We start from the raw sequence: 20,411 nt of genomic DNA on the forward strand, positions 1-20,411 counted from the left end.
TTAGTTCTCAAATGTCATCGCTTTACCAAAGATTAACATTACTTCAGTCACTTCAGGGTATCGGTCTTTATCTCTGTTAAGTTGAATCTGTTTTCTTGCCCCCCCTGTGCCACCTATTCTCCAGAGAATAGGTGGCACAGGAATACATGGAGAAACATAACACAAATACATCTCCTGCACTGTTTGCCACAGCCAAGTTCCCCGAGTCTTTTTCTGCACCCTCCTAGCATGGGAATGAGACACTTTTTGCTTGGAATATGTGTATTGTTCCTGTTTCACAGGTCCATTTTAGCAGAGTCTACCTGCAAGTTAAAGGCCAAGTTCAATCTTAGCGGATACAAGGATGTGGAGAAGAAGAAGGTGGTTATTGGGGGGATGTTTCCAGTTCACCAGCGGATTTCCTCTGCCGACAGCAACACCTCAAGTAGTCCCGTCTCATCAGGGTGCGAGGGGTGAGTCAAGTTAATGTCCATGACCTTTTCCATGATGCAACCTTGTTGGCTTGGTCTGATTAAATGAAACTAGTTTAGGTCAATTTTTTTGCAAACTATGATATGTCAAAGAGATTTTTTTTTCAAAATCACATCAGTCTTTTTTTTCCTTAAGTGTTCAAAAAACGAGGACGAATTATGGTTCAACTTATTTTTCCTTTTTTTTTACCTTCAAGAAGCTCCCATGAGTGTTGTTAAACTAGTATTTTCCCAAATAAATCAAGATACAGTGGGTTAGTGCCACAGGGAGAATAGAGGTGTTACTGAATATACGCTATTATGGAATGCCCCCTACACCCTCAAGAGACTTTTTACTCTCTGGTGGCAAATATAGGCAGGAAGGCAATGTACTTTTATTATTGGATATCCAGTTAAAAGTTTTTATATTTCCCATTACCTATTAATTAGTAGGTAATAATTAATTAGTGTTACTTTCCCATTTTCACTGAAAACACTAATAGTAGTGAGTAAATTGCTCACTCTTGGAAAAAAAATTATCTAGATTCTAAGAAAATGGATACACATTTCATTCAACTGAAATCGCAGTACATGGGGCTGTTACAGCATATGAAAGCTGAGTCTGGGCTTTACCAACATTTTGAGGCAGTGGAAGACATATGAGGATTATATTCAGATGATCTCTAAACATCAGGGTAAAACAGACCTTAAAGTTGCTGCCAGAAATCAGATTTAACTTTTCCTGGTTATAAACCTTGGAACATGTTTAATAAAACATTCAGCAACAACATTTTCTATATGTAAATGGTTGTGTTTTTTTTAAATAACTTTATACATAATTGTTCTCAATTGTCAAGTCAATTTTATTTGTATAGGCCAATATCACAAATTACAAATTTGCCTCAAGGGATTTTACAGCAACACAACATACTGTCCTTAGACCCTTGCATCGGTTAAGGGACAACTCCCTAAAAAAAAAAACCTTTAATGGAGAAAAAACAGGAAGAAACCTCAGGAAGAGCAACAGAGGAGGGATCTCTCTCCCAAGACGGACAATGTGCAATGGATGTGTTTACACAATTTACACAATACAACATTGAAAGAGGATAACATAATTATGATGGAATTATAAAATTTATGAAGAATATGAAAAGGAGGATGCCAAGCAGTGTCCAGATGCCACCGGAACAGCCCAGGACCTGAGCCACATGACCAGCTCACCATGTAAAAAAAAAATATTAGTCACACATCTTAGTGAGAGAAGGATATAACATTGAAACAGGATAACAAAATGATATGGATTTATAAGATATATAAAAAGAAAATGTGATGAGGGGGATGCCAAGTAGCGTGCAGGTGGCGACCACCATCACTACGGTGACCTGGGAAGAGGACAGACTGCACGTGAACACAAGGGAGACTCACATGACACCATTCACACAGAAGAAGAGAAAGGAGAAGACATCATTCAGAGAGAGAGAAAAGACACATGAGAGAAGAGAACAGTTTACAATAGTCAATATTATATGCTCTATAATCTCATCGGCAGAACAGTGGTTGGTAAATTCATTGAGACAGAAACCGACCCGCCATGCAGTACAGGTTGTGAAGTACTCAACTTAAAGGCAACTAATTGTAGGTTAAGGCAAAAGATGAGTTTTAAGTTTGGATTTAAAGGACTCAGCAGACTAATTGTCTGATGGCAGCAGGCAGGTTATTCCACAAGAATGGGGCCCAATAGGAAAAGGCCCTGCCACCAGCTGACTTCACAGTTCTTGAGACAATTGTTTCAAGAACTGTGAGGAAATGGTCTAGTCTTCATCAATATTCATGAGGTGACCTTTGAGTGACAAGCACAAGTAACGGTTGGTGGTAAGAGTGAGCAGGATTTCATATTTATGATGATTTGATCTGTTTGGTTGTATGTAAATGAATGTTTCTGATGACATCATGAGTACCAGAAAAAAAAGTTGATTTGAGAGAAGCTGAACTAGAGGGAGCTGTTTTACAAAGAGATAAACAGAAAAACTAAATTCTACCTTTTATACTTTTTTTTCCTTCAGTGGAAAGGCTATTGATGGCTAAAAATAAGCAGTTAAGGGTTTAAATTTTGGTCTGACTTTAAAGGAACTTATTTCACTAATATAGTCCCTACTTTTGTCGCCCAGGTTTAACTTTCGCACATTCCGCTGGACCCAGACAATGCTGTTTGCAATTGAGGAGATCAACCGGCGCACGGACCTGCTGCCTGACACGGACCTGGGCTACGTCATCTATGACTCCTGCTTCACCATCTCCAAGGCTGTGGAGGGCACCCTCACCTACCTGACAGGCCAGGACGAGGCTGTGCCCAACTACCGCTGTGGTACAGGGGCCCCCCTCGCCTCTCTGGTGGGGGCGGGGGGCTCTGATCTGTCTATTGCCACTGCCAGGATACTAGGACTCTATCACTTCCCACAGGTAGGCAGATGAAGACTAGGTTTAAACATTTAGTATGGCGTGTAGAGTAGTGGAGCTGTATAGATTGTGTATGCATGTGTTTGTTCGTGTGTGTTTTTGTTTACTGGTGTGTGTTTATGGGTTTGCACAATTTTATCTGTCTGTTTGGAGATATGTGTAGATGTGCATGTGTGCATGTTGTCCTTTGTGTCCATGTGTTTGTACGTTTAAAGGACCTGTCATCCTCTCTTCAACCCATTATTGCTTTACATCTTCGCCCTGCCCCTCAGTCTCTCATTCTGGCCCCTAGGTCAGCTACTCTTCTTCCTGCTCAGCACTGGAGAGCAAGTTCCAGTTCCCCACCTTCCTGAGGACCATACCCAGTGACCACCACCAGTCTGCAGCTATGGCCCAGTTGGTGCTGCACTTTGGTTGGACCTGGGTAGGCACCATAGCCGCCGATGATGATTACGGAAAGTACGGCATCAGGGAATTCAAGGAGCTGGTGGAGGAGGCGGGGGTTTGCATCTCCTTCTCTGAGACTCTGCCCAAAGTAAGAACCTTTCCATATCTATATCATATGATACCATATACTATATAAAACGTTTTTTCCCGAAACCGTCAATGGTGTTGAGTGCTCGACTAATGAGGAGCGGAATATCAACACGGATACAGGAAAAAAAGATTTTAATTAAAATCAAACAACAAAATTAAAATCTTTAAAATCTTGCATTAAAATCTTTTTTCCTGTATCCGTGTTGATATCTATCTATCTATCTATCTATCTATCTATCTATCTATCTATCTATCTATCTATCTATCTATCTATCTATCTATCTATCTATCTATCTATCTATCTATCTATCTATCTATCTATCTATCTATCTATCTATCTATCTATCTATCTATCTATCTATCTATCTATCTATCTATCTATCTATCTGTTTGTTTGTTCCTTCAAGGTGAGTTCTCCAGAGGACATCCAGCGCATAGTAGACACAGTGATGGAGTCCACAGCAAAGATTATTGTGGTCTTCTCCTCAGACGTGGACCTCAGTCCTCTCATTGTGGAACTGCTCAGACACAACGTCACCAACCGGACCTGGATTGCGAGCGAGGCCTGGGTCACCTCTGCTCTCATTAACCAGCCAGGGGTGAGTCTTACATCAGTCAGGAAAACTTGATGATTGACTGCAGATTGATTTATTGACTGATTTTGTAATTTTACAAAGATTAAATCTGGGAAAATCAGCATTCTGAGGATAGCTTTAACGTGGCTGAACTAAGTCACCTAGTCAGAATGACATAATGAAATCAGATGTATTTATTCTGAACTCTTTATAAAGAGAGAGACAGAAAGGTAAAGTTTCACATCTGAAATATTTCATCTATGAAAATATGGAACATGGTGATCCGGGCTGAGGTTGATAGAGGTTGTGTGTGTGTGTGTGTGTGTGTGTGTGTGTGTGTGTGTGTGTGTGTGTGTGTGTGTGTGTGTGTGTGTGTGTGTGTGTGTGGCACTCAGGTGAGCTCAGTGTTGGGTGGTACCCTGGGCTTTGGGGTTAGGAGAGCTAATATTCCTGGTCTTCAGCGCCATCTACTGGACACGGATCCATATGCTGATCCACTCAACGTGGAGTTCTGGGAAACGGTGTGTTTTTCCAAGCAGTTTACCAGACCGGATGATGTCGGGGGACGGGTAGTAACTGAAATTAAGGGATTATAAATGCCTTTTCTAGGATTAATCAATTAAATTGTCTTTCCACTCAAGAACTGCTGCAGGCAAAGTTCCATACTAAATACTTAGAAAAAGCATCAAAGGGAATTCAATCTTAAAGGCATAATCCGCAATTGATGCAACACAACGGCTGTCCGCCACAGTTTTAGGCCTTGTTTATGTTAAATATGTATATGTATATGGACGGAGCCTTCTGTCCGTAGTCTGCGTTTCTTTTCGTCCATATTTGTGCATGTTTTTTGAAAGCTTACAGATACGGAGGAAACGTAGCAGAGAAGGATGTGACTTTCAGCAATAGCATTTAATTTGTATGGATGATTAACAAAGCTGAGGAGAATAATGACTTTCTGCATAACTGTCCTTTGTAGGTGTTTAACTGTACATTGGACTACAGAAAGGCCCTGAAACAGACCAGAGAGGTGTCCATGTCAGCTAGTGGTACCCTGTCCAGAGGGGTGAGGGGGGTTCCTGATGGACTGTGTACAGGCCTAGAGTCCCTGAAGCAGCTCAATAACACTTACACTGATGTCTCCCAGCTACGACTCACCTACAAGTTAGTAGTCACCAGATCAGAAGGGAACCGTCAGGGTCCTCTAGGCGGCCTAAGATTCTAAAAAAATGTAAAAAATCCATCAGTTCTAATTTTATTTTATCAATTCATAATTTGATAATCAACACCTAAACAAAATGTTTCTGAGGAAATAAACCCTTCAAATCTGTCTCCCTATTAGAATTTAGCTCTTTCTGCAGTTGCTAGGGAGAAAATTCGGTTTTTAATTCTGTGATTGGTGGTCCAGTTATAATTTCAAATTTTTTTTTGTAAGTTAACAGTTTGTAATAAAGGTAATTAGAACTTTTTTTTCAAATGACAGTAAAACTGACCAATCACATCTTCCCTCTAAATGTGTGGGCTTTGCTATTGCTAACTTTATGACAAGTTCCGCCCATTGCAGGGGGACATGAATCACAAGCTAGCGGGAAAAAGCCAGTTAAATAGCTAGCTAGCTAGCCTGATGGTTCACAATGCAAGCTGTGAGTAATGTTACCGCTAGCGAGGAGGTCATCGTTGTGGATTTATTATCCACGCCGTTTTCAAGACTAACTTTTAATGAAAAGTTGGCGTTAATCAGCAAAGGAAGATCAACACAAAGGGTAAGTTATTTAAAATCTAATAGGCTGCTATGCCAGCTGATTTTATTCTGGCCGCCACCGCCACTGTGGAGTTTGCATGTTCTCCCCATGTCTGCGTGGGTTTCCTCCGGGGGCTCCGGTTTCCTCCCACAGTCCAAAGACATGGAGGTCAGGTGAATCAGCCCCACTAAATTGTCCCTATGTATGAATGTGTGTGGGCATGTGTGTGTATATGTCGGCCCTGTGTGATGGTCTTGCGGCCTGTCCAGGGTGTCTCCCCACCTGCTGCCCAGTAACTGCTGGGATAGAATCCAGCATCCCTGCAACCTGAGAACAGGATAAGTGGTTCGGATAATGGATGGATGGATGGAAGGCAGGGGTGCCCATAGCTTTTTTTGGCTTGCGAGCTACTTTTAAAATGACCAGCTCAATATGATCTACTAAAAAACAAAAAAACAAAAAAAACCCATTGCTGAAAATACATAGAAAATATACATTACATTATTGCATGGACACTCCACAACACAATACATTTCAATAGATATAGGGTCTCTACCTTGTACTGATGACTTGCACTGAATGGAGTCAGCCAGGGTTGCATAAATCCGGGCAGTAGCTGCTGGTAGCTAGTCTCAAGCAGGCCTCCAAATGATCATCAGTCATGGTGGAACGGTATTTGGACTTTAATTTTCATGTGGGAAAAGGCTGACTCACATAAATAAGTAGAGCCAAAAAATGCAGTCAGTGAGGTAGCACATTTCCTCATATTTGGATACTTTTCCTCCGTGAGTAAGTTCCAAAACTGTCCAGCATGCACCTGCAACTTCAATTGAATGTCAGCCTGCAGTGACCTTGACAAGATGTGGGTGATGTAGAGCTGTATTTGGCATTAGGATTTCGGACTGATTGTTGAGTATATCGTTGCACTCAATGAGTGGTGGGAGAGGGATTGTGACCTTTCCATTGGTGACTCAACCACAAAGTCTTCAGCCTTTCGGCTGGACGTTTCCATTGTGCCAGAACACATTCTCAGAGAGTAGGAATATAGTTCACATTTGACTTTGAACAGCTCAAAAAAAATTGACCTTGCTAGCAACTGGTTACTTTGGTCATCCAGGATGACATAGGCCTTTATAGCTTTGTTCAATTGACCATTGCGATGTACTTTTAAAAGGCAACTCTTAGAACAAGACCAGCTGACTTGTCCAGTTTCACAAACTTCAGTGCAGTGTGAGTCGACAATGGCTGTGACATTGTTGCTTTCTTCTCCCTCCCCGCCATTGTATGGTGCAGTTGAGGGAGCTTTGATTTGAGGTGCAGGGCCCGGATGCATAGCAGAGTTGTGATAGGTGCTATCACACTCCGTACACTTAACTGCAGTAGCACAGTTCTTCGCTAAGTGAGTGGTTGAGCCACAACACCTAAAGCAGATTCTTCTTTCTTTGAGAAAAGTCTTTCTGTCCTCCAGATTTTTGGCTCTGAAGGCTTTACATGGCTTGAGGTGGTGTGGCTTGCCATGTATTGGGCAGTGTTTGGTTGGGTCATTGACACTTTTCACAAGACTGTTTGTGCTCGAACCTATTGAAGAAGCATTTGTCTTGTGAACCGAAATAGGGTTCCTTGTGCCTTTATAGACAGGGTTTTTAGGTAAGCCATTAGCACTTGGAAGAGCGAAACTGGGGTCATTCCTCTTCCGTGCCTCATAGCATATGAACCTGGTGAAGAATTCAAATGGTGGAAATCGTCCTTCATTTTCTTCTTTGAACCTTGAACCGGCAGAGATCAATTTTTCTTGAAGCTCATAGGGCAGTTTTGCTACTATGGGTTCAATGCCGCGTGCAGTGTCCAAGTAGGACAGAGCTGGGAGGTAGCCATCCTCCCTGGCACACTGTAGTTCCATTAGCAAGTCCGCTAGCTCCCGTAGCTTCATGTGTTCTTTTCCTGAAACTCTTTGGAAATTGTCAAGCCAGTTGAAAAGAGCCTTTTCGATAATTTCAGGTGCTGCATAACATTTCTGGAGATGTTTCCAGGCCTTTTTGAGTACTGTGACTGGATTTGTTTCGTGCGCTGACCATAAATGTTTGACATGGTCGCTGGATTCCCTACCGAGCCATTTAGTCATCAAGTCCAATTCCTCAGTGGCTGTGAGGCCTAGCCCTTGAGAGGCATTGCTGTATGATGACTTCCAAGCACGATAGTTTTCAGGCTTATTGTCAAATCGATATAAACTCGAACTCAGCAAGTCGCGGCGAGCTAAGTACTGTGCCAGGTGTTCGTTTGCAGGTGCACCATGGTTAGCTGTCGGCATACACTGGGGCTGGAAAGGCTGTGTGGACTCGTTTAAGTCAGTGTAACAAATTTTTGAAGTTCACTCAGCCATCAGGCTACATCTGCGTTTTCTCCAGTTCGGCTCATACTTAACATTACTTCCTGGTCTCGTCTCGCGAGAGCCCCCCATCAAAGACTAACCAGAGAGCATGCGCATTAACATACTCTCACTGGCCACTTTATTAGGTACACCTTGCTAGTACCGGGTTGGACCCCCTTTTGCCTTCAGAACTGCCTTAATCCTTCGTGGCATAGATTCAACAAGGTACTGGAAACATTCCTCAGAGAGTTTGGTCCATACTGACATGATAGCATCACACAGTTGCTGCAGATTTGTCGGCTGCACATCCATGATGCGAATCTCCCGGTCCACCACATCCCAAAGGTGCTCTATTGGATTGAGATCTGGTGACTGTGGAGGCCATTTGAGTACAGTGAACTCATTGTCATGTTCAAGAAACCAGTCTGAGATGATTCGAGCTTTATGACATGGCGCGTTATCCTGCTGGAAATAGCCATCAGAAGATGGGAACACTGTGGTCATAAAGGGATGGACATGGTCAGCAACAATAGTCAGGTAGGCTGTGGCATTGACACGATGCTCAATTGGTACTAAGGGGCCCAAAGTGTGCCAAGAAAATATCCCCCACACCATTACACCACCACCACCAGCCTGAACCGTTGATACAAGGCAGGATGGATCCATGCTTTCATGTTGTTGACGCCAAATTCTGACCCTACCATCCGAATGTCGCAGCAGAAATCGAGACTCATCAGACCAGGCAACGTTTTTCCAATCTTCTATTGTCCAATTTTGGTGAGCCTGTGCGAATTGTAGCCTCAGTTTCCTGTTCTTAGCTGACAGGAGTGGCACCCGGTGTGGTCTTCTGCTGCTGTAGCTCATCTGCCTCAAGGTTCGACGTGTTGTGCGTTCAGAGATGCTCTTCTGCATACCTCGGTTGTAATGAGTGGTTATTTGAGTTACTGTTGCCTTTCTATCAGCTCGAACCAGTCTGGCCATTCTCCTCTGACCTCTGGCATCAACAAGGCATTTTCGCCCACAGAACTGCCGCTCACTGGATATTTTCTCTTTTTCTGACCATTCTCTGTAAACCCTAGAGATGGTTGTACGTGAAAATCCCAGTAGATCAGCAGCTTCTGAAATACTCAGACCAGCCCATCTGGCACCAACAACCATGCCATGTTCAAAGTCACTTAAATCACCTTTCTTCCCCATTCTGATGCTCGGTTTGAACTGCAGCAGATCGTCTTGACCATGTCTACATGCCTAAATGCATTGAGTTGCTGCCATGTGATTGGCTGATTAGAAATTTGCATTAACGAGCAGTTGGACATGTGTGCCTAATAAAGTGGCCGGTGAGTGTAAGTCCCAATACATTACACCCCTTTCCCCCAGTCAACAAAATCCGCCAAGTGGCGTGGAGGGTGCCGGTCTCTTGCCGGACGCTGTAGAGGGGTAGTGGGCACAGGAATGGACACAGGACCAGAGGGATCTTCAACAGACCCGCTGGTCTCTGGTCATGGCGTTTCAGAAGAGGTAGACTCGAGCGGCCCATCTTCAGGTGACTGCTCACCAGGAACAATGGATTCTCCAGCGACCACATCCGTGCGTGCAGTCGCTCTACCACGCAGCTGATCCACGTGGCGTCGATGCATTTGCCCATCAGGAGTCTGCACTCTATATGAAACTGGGCCAGTAGGATCGGCTATCACACCAGGGACCCATTTGGGTCCCCCAGTGTAGCTCCTCATGTACACAGTGTCCTGTGGCCTAAAACATCTGTTTGGGCCTTGCAGCTTTTCTGCACTCACTTCCTGCTTGAGGTGCATCTCATTTTCATAGTCAGGATGAAGGCGATCAAAGGCCGTGGTAAGACGCCGGTTCATGAGAAGCTCGGCAGGGCTCTTTCCTGTTGCTGAATTGGGAGTCACATGCTGTGACAGCAGAAACCTAGCCAGGCGTGTCTGCCAGTCACCGATAGTGATCCTAGACAGGGCCTCCTTGGTTGTCTGGACCATACGTTCTGCTTGGCCATTTGAACGAGGATGGTAAGGGGCCGTAGTCACTGCTCTGATGCCATTCCATCTGGCAAACTCTTTGAATTCTTCTGATGTGAAGGCTGCACCGTTGTCAGAAACAATGACATCTGACAACCCGTGAGTTGCAAAGAGGAGCCTCAGTGTGCTGATCCTCTGATGGATCAGCACACTGATGGGCCTCTGATGGGCCTGATCCTCTGATGGGCCTGCTTCATCCAATACAACGCAGTTTTCCATTGTATCTGCTGCTTCCCACACAGCCACTTCGGCTCCGGCAGCCACTGCCTCTGATCGTTACTAGCTCAGTATCCCTTCTTGCCTTTTCTAGCTACGCTTCTAGGTCTTTAGCTGCTTTCTCTTTCTGGTATTCAGCTTCTCTGTTGGCTTTTTCTTTCCGTAACTTAGCCTCCTTAGCAGCGCTCTCTATTTTAGCTTTAGCTTCTTGTCTGCAAATGCAAGGCACACTTTAGCTGCCTCTGCTTTAGCGCGAGCATGTGTTAATGAGCTAACTGTCGACGCAGATGACTTTGAACTTCTTCCACTCGCCAGTGAAATCTTGTCGCTTTGTTTTGCACCCATCTTACCACGATGTACAACACCAGCTTTTCAGTGTCTTCACTACAGCATAGAAGCTGCAGCTATCCAACTAGCTAAACGCTTTCTTGCAAAAATGATGACTTGAGTCGTAGTAAGCTTTACTCACTGTTTACTGTGGGCTCTTTACACCATCTTACACAGACAGAGTGAAAACTGAAACGAAAACAATAGAAACAATCACCATTTTGTTAGTAGCATGCGTTTTTTCAAATGTAAATACATGTAAATAAACCCTTTTAATCACTAACAAATCAAATGCTTTTTCGTGTAAATAATTTGTTTAACATTAACTTATACATAAGTGTAACAATGAAATTATCTACTCACGACATTGCTTCTGTGGCGTTTACAGTGTGGGTTATCTCGTATTTCCCTGGATTTGTAACTAAACGAACGCACATATTAAACAAATTCAGCCAGCTTCCTCAACATGACTGAGAGGACGTGATGACTAACACTTATCAAAATAAAGGTCTTGTTAAAATAAAAGTCCACCCATCATTATGCCTTAAAGGCAACACAGTTATGTTAGAGAAGAAGAGTTTATTAGTGGATTTGTGGAGGGGAGCACGTTTATTGTGATTGGGGAGGGAGGGCGATGTTGGATTTTGGTGTAGCGTATATGGTATATGTTTATTTTTATTTGATTTCTTTGATTTGGTGGGGGAGGGGGGGTCTGTAGGCTGGAAGCCATGCCAAAGCCTACAGGTTATCTATTTTCTGTCTTGTCTACCCGTGTTTTAATTTTTAATTACTATCCTCTTTGATTCTGTAGAGTTCGATGTGTTGTGAGATATTTTATTTCCTTATTGGTTTAAAATATTGTAGCGAAGAGGCTACCCCGTTAGAATTGTGCCCTACTGTTTTACCCATCAGGCAATGCGTTCAGATTGTCAGTTGTTATTAAATGTTTTGTAAGTGTTTTATGTGGTTTTATGCGTTTATGTGATTACTATTTGGTGTGGGGTAATTGTAGTTGTCATTCTGTTGTGTTGTGTAACTTTGGAACTGAAACTCTGATCAACTTTGTTGTTCGTGTAGATAAGCTTCATGTATTGTGTCACAATTTTCTGAAGCTCTTGTTTCTTTGTGAGTTCAATAAAGGAGACTGAAAAGTTACCTTTGTCATTTCTGTGAATGTTCTCAGTCATTCAGGTCATGGTAAAGGTACTTGATTCAATTCCTTGGGATACCTTTGTCATTACTTCTACGTTTGCCACACTGGTGTCAGTGTGGGATCGCAGATAATACCCAAACCCGAAGATGGCAACGTCAAGAAGTACATTCCGCGTGTTGCTCCGCGAGATTGAGGACTTCATTCGGCATCTTGAAACAGAGTTTACCCGGGGGAAAAGCATTGACGTTCGGAGGAGGATGTTCCGCGGAGGGAGGGCTGACGGAGTCAGCGCCCCGCGCCGACCCATCGCCGCCATTACGTCACCGGGCACCGTCACCACTTCGCTGACCAATGTCACGACAACCCCAGCACCCCCTGCTAATGCGATGCTGCCACCACCAGTGATCTTCAAGCTCCCACGGTATGCTGTCATCACGGCCTTGGAGCCATACCTAGCTCAAGTAAAACTGGCAGCAAGGCACAACCAGTGGAGCACTCAAGACACTGCTGCCCATGTTGCCCTGGCGCTCGAAGGGAATGCGTTGCAGGGAATGCGTTGCAGGTATTGCTCGACCTTACGCCATCAGAACAGCAGGATTACGGTTTCCGGTTTGGCCAGCGAGCGGAATGCCACGTTTGCTGTGAGCTCCGGAGGCCCGTGACTTTATTTCATATTTCTATCGAGCAAAATCCTGTATTCTTGACATTCGTATTCAAGTTCACGTTATCGCAGTGTATTTCGACTTTCTATTAGATTTTTTGGCCGAAGAATGTCGTCTGGGGATGAAAATTCCGATGCTAGCAGATCCAGCCAGGCACCTGCTAGCAACAAGTCGCTTCCCAGAAGGAAGACGGGCCGCTCGTCAAAAGAAGAGCAGAAACAGATTGAGCCGCTGGCCAAAATGATGGAGGAGGTACAGAATATGGTCAGAGAATTCAGAGACACGTTTGACGAGAAGATCAAGAGGCACATCGACCCGATTCTAGCCAAGTTTGATCAGATGGACAAGTGCCTCTCTGAGAAGACGCGTGCACTGGAATCCGCCATTACGAAATGCGAGGAGTCTGTCGAGTTGAACCGAGCGGACGTGTTCGAGCTCCAGAACAAGGGTGATACCAGAGATGGAAAAATCGGTAAATTGGAACTTCAGGTGGAATATCTGACCGAGCGCTGTGCTGATCTTGAATCGAGGTCTAGGAGGAATAACCTGAGAATCATTGGCCTGCCGGAGAGTTCTGAGTCGCCTCCGCAGCACGAGTTTGCTGCGAGGTTCCTGAAAGACATGCTGAACCTGACCACTCTGCCCAGAGTTGAGAGAGCTCATCGTGTGGGACGCGTGCGGAGCGGGGAAGAAGGGAACCGTCCCGCGGCCAGGCACTACCCGCTCTGCCTGCAGACCTTCAGGGAGAAGGAGGATATTCTGGAGAAGGCGCGGAAGATGGGTGTTCTTAAATACAAGGACGCACGGATCCACATCTTTCCGGATCTTTCTACCGTCCACGCGCAGAAACGGGCCAAGTTTGATGAGGTTCGGAGGAGGCTGCGACAGGACCACCCCTCCTTCAGATACCACTACAACTTCAGCGCCGGTCTGGTCCTGCTCCCCAAACCCGGAGAGCACGTCTTTGCCGACCCCAAGAAAGTCATGCGGTTTCTGGACGCCCTGGGTCCAGCCTGATCTTGGCGGCTAATCTCCGCTACTAGCTGCCACTGAGCTTCGTTTGTGGACCTGGACTGACGTCTGATGCCGTTCACTAATGTGTAATCTTGCTGGGGTAGGTGCCCTGTTCTTGAGTTTGATGTCTGTGTGCTACTTGTAGTCGGCCAGACGGCTATATTTTTCGTTTCTATATTAGCCTATCTGGTCGTTTTTTTTTCACACAATAATCTGATCTAGGCCTAGCCTACATTATTGGACGCCAGTTTGGATAAGATCTGTGCGCCATTTTAAGGCCGTCTTCAATGTCCTGAAGAAGTTGCCAGTTTAATAATATATATTATACATATTGTTATAGCCTATCTGGCTGTTTATTTATCTAGCCTAAGGTGTAGGGAGGTGAGGCTTTCTGTAATTCATTTCATAATACATTTATCATTAAGCTAATTTTGTTGAGTAGGCTTATGTGTTTTTGTTTTCCCCCTCCCGACTCAGCCATATATTAGGCTATAATTCAATATTGGTCGCACTCCCTCTGGCTGTAGGCCTACTTCTGAATGTTATTATTTCCTGTGTCCTACCATGGAAGTGTGGTTTGTGTGAAAGGCCAAACACTCATTACCGTGTAAGGTTAGGTCAGTGGCTTATTAGCCTAGGCCTATCAATATTTTCGTAATAGGCCTACACTTTTCTCCGCCTCCGCCTGGGCTCTAGGCCTATAGCCTATGGTTTTACTTTTAAGGTCGATTGTTTTTGGGCTACTGTTCGTTGTGGCCTAATTATCTACATATACTGTTTAGGCCTATCTTTTATGTTGTTTTTATAGTGTGGGGAGGTGAGGCTTTTTGCAATTATTATTTTTTATTTCATAATACAGTATGTGTTTTTTTTCCCCTCCCGACTCAGGCCTAGCCATATATTAGGCTATAATTCAAAATTGGTCGCACTTCCTCTGGCTGTAGGCCTACGTCCGAATTTTATTGTCGATGGTTGTTTTTGGGCTACTGTTCGTTGTGGCCCAATTATTTACATATACTGCTTAGGCCTATCTTTTATGTTGTTTTTATAGTGTGGGGAGGTGAGGCTTTTTGCAATTATTATTTTTATTTCATAATACAGTATGTGTTTTTTTTTTCTCCCCTCCCAACTCAGGCCTAGCCATTAGGCTATTATTCAATATTGGTCGCACTCCCTCTGGCTGTAGGCCTACTTCTAATGTTATTGTCGATGGTTGTTTCTGGGCTACTGTTCGTAGTGGCCTAATTATCTTCATATACTGCTTATCTTTCATGTTGTTTCTTGAATATAATTCTGGTCGAATTTGCTGGATAGAAGCATTGCTTTGCATACCAGTCACAGCCTAGAGAAATGCAGGAACATCTCTATGCCTGTGTGCGCAATGGGGTTAATGTTATGTGGGTGGGTTTAGTTGGGGGTTTTTTTGTTACTGTTTTCATTGATGCATCTTTCACTCGGATGAATGCCAGGTCAGTGGTCTGTCTAGTCAGCCGTTTTTACACTCTCAGCCCATGGCGATTCTAACATTTATTAGCCTTAATGCCAATGGTCTGAATCACCATAGCAAGCGTGTTGCACTGATGGAGGTGGTTCGTAAGAGGGGGGCAGACATCTTCCTTTTACAAGAAACCCACAGATTATCCTCTGATGTGAACGGACTAGCTAATAAATATTTTAAGGTTGTGGCATCATCGTGCGCAAACAGTAGAACGAGAGGGGTAGCAATACTCTGCCGCCACAGATTAAATATGGTTGTGCATGAGGGTTTCTCTGACGAGTCGGGTAGGATAACTTTGGTTAAGGTTTTTGTTGAAGGGCGACGTATTGCTCTTGTATCTGTGTATGCTCCTAATGGCTGTGTCAAAGACTTTTTCAATCTAATTACTGTCACTATGTTAAAATATTCCGATTGTGCTTTCGTTGTGGGGGCCGATTTTAACGCGGTCATGAATAATGTGCTGGACAGGTCAGGGAGTAGTGCATCGCATGATCAAAAGGCGGCCTCTGATATGCTCGTAAGGTGGGCTGATGAGGTGGGTGTGATGGACCTTTGGAGAGGGTTTAATCCATCTGCTAAGGACTTCTCATTTTATTCAGCAAGGCATAAGTCCTTCTCGAGAATCGATTATATTTTTGTTTCGCAGGGCTTATTCCAAAAATATTGATAATGTTATACTTGTCCCCATGACCCTTGTCGATCACAAAGCAGTGTTAGCTAAGGCCTCTATCCGCCCTTCTTTAAACAAGGCCCCTCGCTGGCGCTTCAACACCTCCCTCCTGAATGATGAGTCATTTAAGACACAGTTTGTGGCTGCTATGAAAGACTTTTTAGTTATTAATGTCGGATCAGTTGGTGACCCAAGGATTCTTTGGAATGCGATTAAGGGTTTTATTTTGAATAATACTACAGTATATACTTCGACTCTAACTAAGGCGAGGGCTAGGAAGCTTTGTGATCTTGAAAATAGGTTTACCGCTCTGGACAGTCAGTTACAGGCCAAATACAGTGACAGCACAGCCTTACAGCGCAATTTAGTTAAAAAAGAAATAAATTCTCTCCTTAAACGAAGAGCTGAATTCCAAATACACCGCACAAGGCAGTTTTATTATTTTAATGGGGCAAGGCCGAGTCATCTGCTTGCCATGCGTTTGAAATCTAATGAACATTGTGTTGATATTTCTACTGTCAAGGATGCTGATGGCATAGTCAGATCTGATCCTGTGCAGGTGAACAAGGTACTCCAGTCCTTTTATGTAGACCTGTATGCCTCTGAGGTTACTCCAGATGCAGCCCAGCATAAAGATTTTCTAGACAATCTCGTACTACCTCGTCTCACAGAAGAGGAATCTGCCTCACTGAACTCTCCTGTCACTCTGGATGAGTTGAAGGAGACGGTTAAGGCTATGCGCAGAGGCAAATCGCCTGGGTGTGATGGCATCCCCCCCGAATTCTATTTAACTTTTTGGGAAGTTCTGGGTCCACACCTTCTCAACATGATATTGTTTTCTATTGATGAAGGGTCTCTCGCAAGGGATGTGAATATTGCTATTATTTCATTATTATTGAAGAAAGGCAAAGATCCCACTGAATGTGGCAATTATAGACCTCTTTCTCTGCTCAATGCTGATGTTAAGATTTACGCTAAAACTTTAGCAGGCCGCCTCCAAAATTATATGCTTAAGTTAGTACACTGCGACCAGACTGGGTTTATCAGAACAAGGCTGGCCTCTGACAATGTCAGACGTTTGCTCCACATTATTGACAAAGCTTCTAGCATTAGAACGCCTGCTGCTGTGCTGTCACTTGATGCTCTTAAAGCTTTTGACCGCCTTGAGTGGTCTTTTCTCTGGTCTGTGCTGGCTGCCATGGGTATCGGTGATCCCTTTATTAATATGATCAGGGTGATGTATGCTAACCCTACTGCTAGAGTTCTTACCGGGAAGACTTCTTCACCCTTGTTTGATATAGCCAGGGGCTCCAGGAAGGGTTGTCCCCTTAGCCCCCTGCTGTTTGTGCTCTCACTGGAACCCCTAGCACAGACTATTAGGCAGTCTGATCTCGTTGCTCCCCTCGTGCTCAATGGTACCTCTCACCTTATTTCGTTATACGCAGACGATTGTCTCCTGTATGTAGCCGATGCCCCCAAATCAATTCCTCCTCTCCTGGATATTTTTGACCAATTTAGTTCCTTATCGGGTTACAGAATTAATTGGACCAAATCAGCGTTATTGCCCCTGAACGAGGCCATGCGGTCGGCCGTACTTCCCCCGCTTGTTCCGATTGTAAGCCTCTTCAAATATTTAGGGATTGACATCTTTCCGTCTCTGACAGTCACAACAAAATCTAACTTCGACTTGACCTTTAAGAAGGTCTCTGAGGACATGATTAGATGGGCTTCAATGCCCAATTCCATTCGTGCTAGGGTTTCCATCATCAAGATGAATATATTGCCACGGGTTAATTTTGTTAGCTCTATGCTCCCTCTTCCGCCCCCTCCTCGGTACTGGGATAAATTCCATTCAGCGATTACCAAATTCGTCTGGAAGAACAAGCCTCCTCGCCTCAAACGCATGACCATGAATCGTAACAGATCAGATGGTGGCGTTGCGCTCCCTAACTTAAAGTATTACTGTTGGGCCTACACCTTGCGTTCATTTACGACCTGGCTCGATCCTGGTGCAGAGGTCGCGTGGAAATCTTTGGAAGAAAACTTGGTTCACCCCATACAACTAGCAGATTTCTAATATTTCTACTGCCCAGTGTAGGAAACGATTTGGCCCCATCATATCACACCTGGTTGCGGTCTGGAGATCTGTGGAGTCGGCATGTAAGATCACCGCTAAGTGGAACGTCTGCTCTCCTATATTTTACAACCAAGGTCTCCTTGTTGATCGTCGTCCTATCCCGCATAATAGCTGGTCCAGTAGGGGTGTACACTCTCTTGGTAATCTGTGTGATGACCGTGGTCTGCGCTCTTTTGAGGATCTCAGGAATCAATATGAATACCGGCCTGGTCTTTTTCTTTCTATCTTCAGTTGAGGGCTTCCATGAAGGCTCACGGGGTGCCGTGGCTCTCTTCTCTCCTAGTGCATCCACTTTATAGAATAATTAGTGAAAAGGTTAGTACTAGGGGTTTAGTTTCTGTGCTGTATGGCTTTATCCTGGAAAGAACATACAAACCCCTTGCGCTGGACACAATTTGGAGAACAGATGTGCCCGATCTGGATACTGAGTTCTGTTGGGAGACGGTGTGGTCTAGTATTCTCTTAGCGTCTAGGAATCCAGATCATCAGCAGATACACTATAATTTTATACATCGGACATATCGCACCCCATGACAGAGGTTTTGTATGAAACTTGCTGATAGCCCAAACTGTACACTTTGTTCGCTGAATGTGGTTGGAACCTTCTTTCATATGGTCTGGGAATGTCCAAGGGTGAAAGGGTTTTGGGAAATGGTTGCTGATAAATTGTCCCAATTTTTGTCGATTACTGTACCCGCTGAGCCTGCGGTATTACTTCTCAATGACTTCTCTGCACTACATGTACCACAAATCAAGCAGCGCATATTGCTTGTGGGACTCACAGCAGCCAAGAAGATGGTTGCTATGCGTTGGAAAGCTCCAGATGATTTGTCATCTCGTCATTGGTCCCTCTTATATCTGGACATTGTATATTTGGAGCTCTCGACAGCAAGGATCCATGGAGCAAGGGCTGGAACTATAGACATGTGGAATTCTGTGGCCGCTGAGTTGAAGAACTTTATTGACTGAACACTGACCGAGTACTGTATGCTGTTTCTTTTTTGCAATTTTTTCTGTAGTTTTTTTTCTTTTCTTTTCCTTTTTTTTCCTCGTTTGTGGGTGGGTTTCTGTTTGCATTATTGTTCATTTGTGTGTCTTGTTTAAAAAATGCTAAAATAAAAAATATTTGATCACAAAAAAAAAAAAAAGAACAGCAGGATTACGAGACACTGGCCGCTGCCTTAGAACGACGCTTTGGCCAACGGGTCTCTACTGACAGCATGCGAGACCGACTGGCCTGCCGGCGCCGCCAAGAGGGCGAGAGCCTGGGAACCTATGCAGCGGACGTGCGCTTCTTTGCACATTGTGGCTACCCCACCTTTGATCCAGCAGCTTGTGACGAGTTAGCCCTGAGTGCCTGCATCCAGGGGCTCACCCCAGAGAGGTTGAAGGAGCACCTCCGCATAACGGCACCTACAGACTTCAAGACTGCGTTGGAAGAGGCAGAGAGGGTGGAGGCTGTGATGGCCCCACACAACCAACCAAGACCCTGAGTGCGTCAGGCTGAAGTCCACGCAGATGAGGGAGACATCGAAAGAGGGGTCGTCTGCCAGGCTCGTCCGTCACCATGCCGAAAGCAACCAGGCCGACGCCAACCGCCCATATCCCCCATTGAGAACTCTTCCCAGATCGGCAGAGTGGGCCACGCACATGGTCTCTATCTTTGTTGCTCCATTGGTGGACACCGCTGCTGGGCCCTTGTGGACACAGGGTCCACCATCTCCATTGTGTGTCCAGGGGTGCTGCCAGAGACAGAGTGGAGGCCCACCACCTGTAAAATCAGAACTATGACCGGGGAACTAACCGGCATGCTGGGGAAGAGAGCACTGCAGGTGCAGGCAGGGAAAGCCGCAGCCACCCACGAGTTTTGGTTGGCTGAAATACAAGACCCTTGCATCATTGGGCTGGACCTGCTGACTCGCTGGGGGGCTCTGGTCGATGTGTCGAGTAATGCCATTGACCTCGGCACTGAGACCCTGGCCCTCCGGCGCCGTCCAGAGAGGAAGGTGGGACGTATCTACATCCAGCCAACTCCACCTGTCACCACCACTGCCACCCGAGGGGATGACGACACTGCCCGGCCCACCAACAATGACGACGACCCTCATTGAGGCTACCGTGCCTCAGACACCCTCACTGGACAGTGTTGCGACCATCCAGGATCTGTATCAGCGGAGCAGTGAAGGGCTGGACCCTCAGCAGAGCCAACAGCTGAAAGACCTGCTCCAACAGTTAGCTGAGATTTTTGCTGCACGCGAAGAGGAGTGCACCCAGACCAACCTGGTGCAGCACACAATCGACACTGGCAAAACCTTGCCCATTAGACTGCGACCCTACCGGTTAGCGCTTGCCAAGCATGAAGCTGCAGAGCAAATGATTCTAGAGATGGCTGCGGCCGGGGTGATAGAGCCATCCAACAGCCCTTGGGCCGCCCCTGCCATCCTGGTCAAAAAGAAGGACGACACCTGGAGGTTCTGTGTGGACTTTCGTCAGCTGAACAGTACAACTCGTAAGGACTCCTACCCCTTGCCCCGCATTGACGACGCTCTGGGCCACATTGCAGGGTCACA

At 45.1% G+C, this 20,411-nt stretch overlaps 1 protein-coding gene across 1 annotated transcript in view; it reads left to right on the top strand.

Moving 5' to 3' along the window:
• Nucleotides 1–297: 297 nt before the first annotated feature.
• The window catches only part of LOC130115387 (vomeronasal type-2 receptor 1), a 44,476-nt gene continuing 24,362 nt past the window's right edge, over nucleotides 298–20,411 (top strand). The window contains exons 1-6 of the mRNA XM_056283018.1: nucleotides 298–452; nucleotides 2,618–2,909; nucleotides 3,199–3,441; nucleotides 3,851–4,042; nucleotides 4,414–4,539; nucleotides 4,995–5,179. Coding sequence (XP_056138993.1) covers nucleotides 376–452; nucleotides 2,618–2,909; nucleotides 3,199–3,441; nucleotides 3,851–4,042; nucleotides 4,414–4,539; nucleotides 4,995–5,179 — 1,115 coding nt within the window. The 5' untranslated portion in view covers nucleotides 298–375. The remainder of the gene's footprint in view (nucleotides 453–2,617; nucleotides 2,910–3,198; nucleotides 3,442–3,850; nucleotides 4,043–4,413; nucleotides 4,540–4,994; nucleotides 5,180–20,411) is intronic.

This window comes from Lampris incognitus, chromosome 7 (assembly GCF_029633865.1).
Source record: "Lampris incognitus isolate fLamInc1 chromosome 7, fLamInc1.hap2, whole genome shotgun sequence".
Classification (NCBI taxonomy): Eukaryota; Metazoa; Chordata; class Actinopteri; order Lampriformes; family Lampridae; genus Lampris; species Lampris incognitus.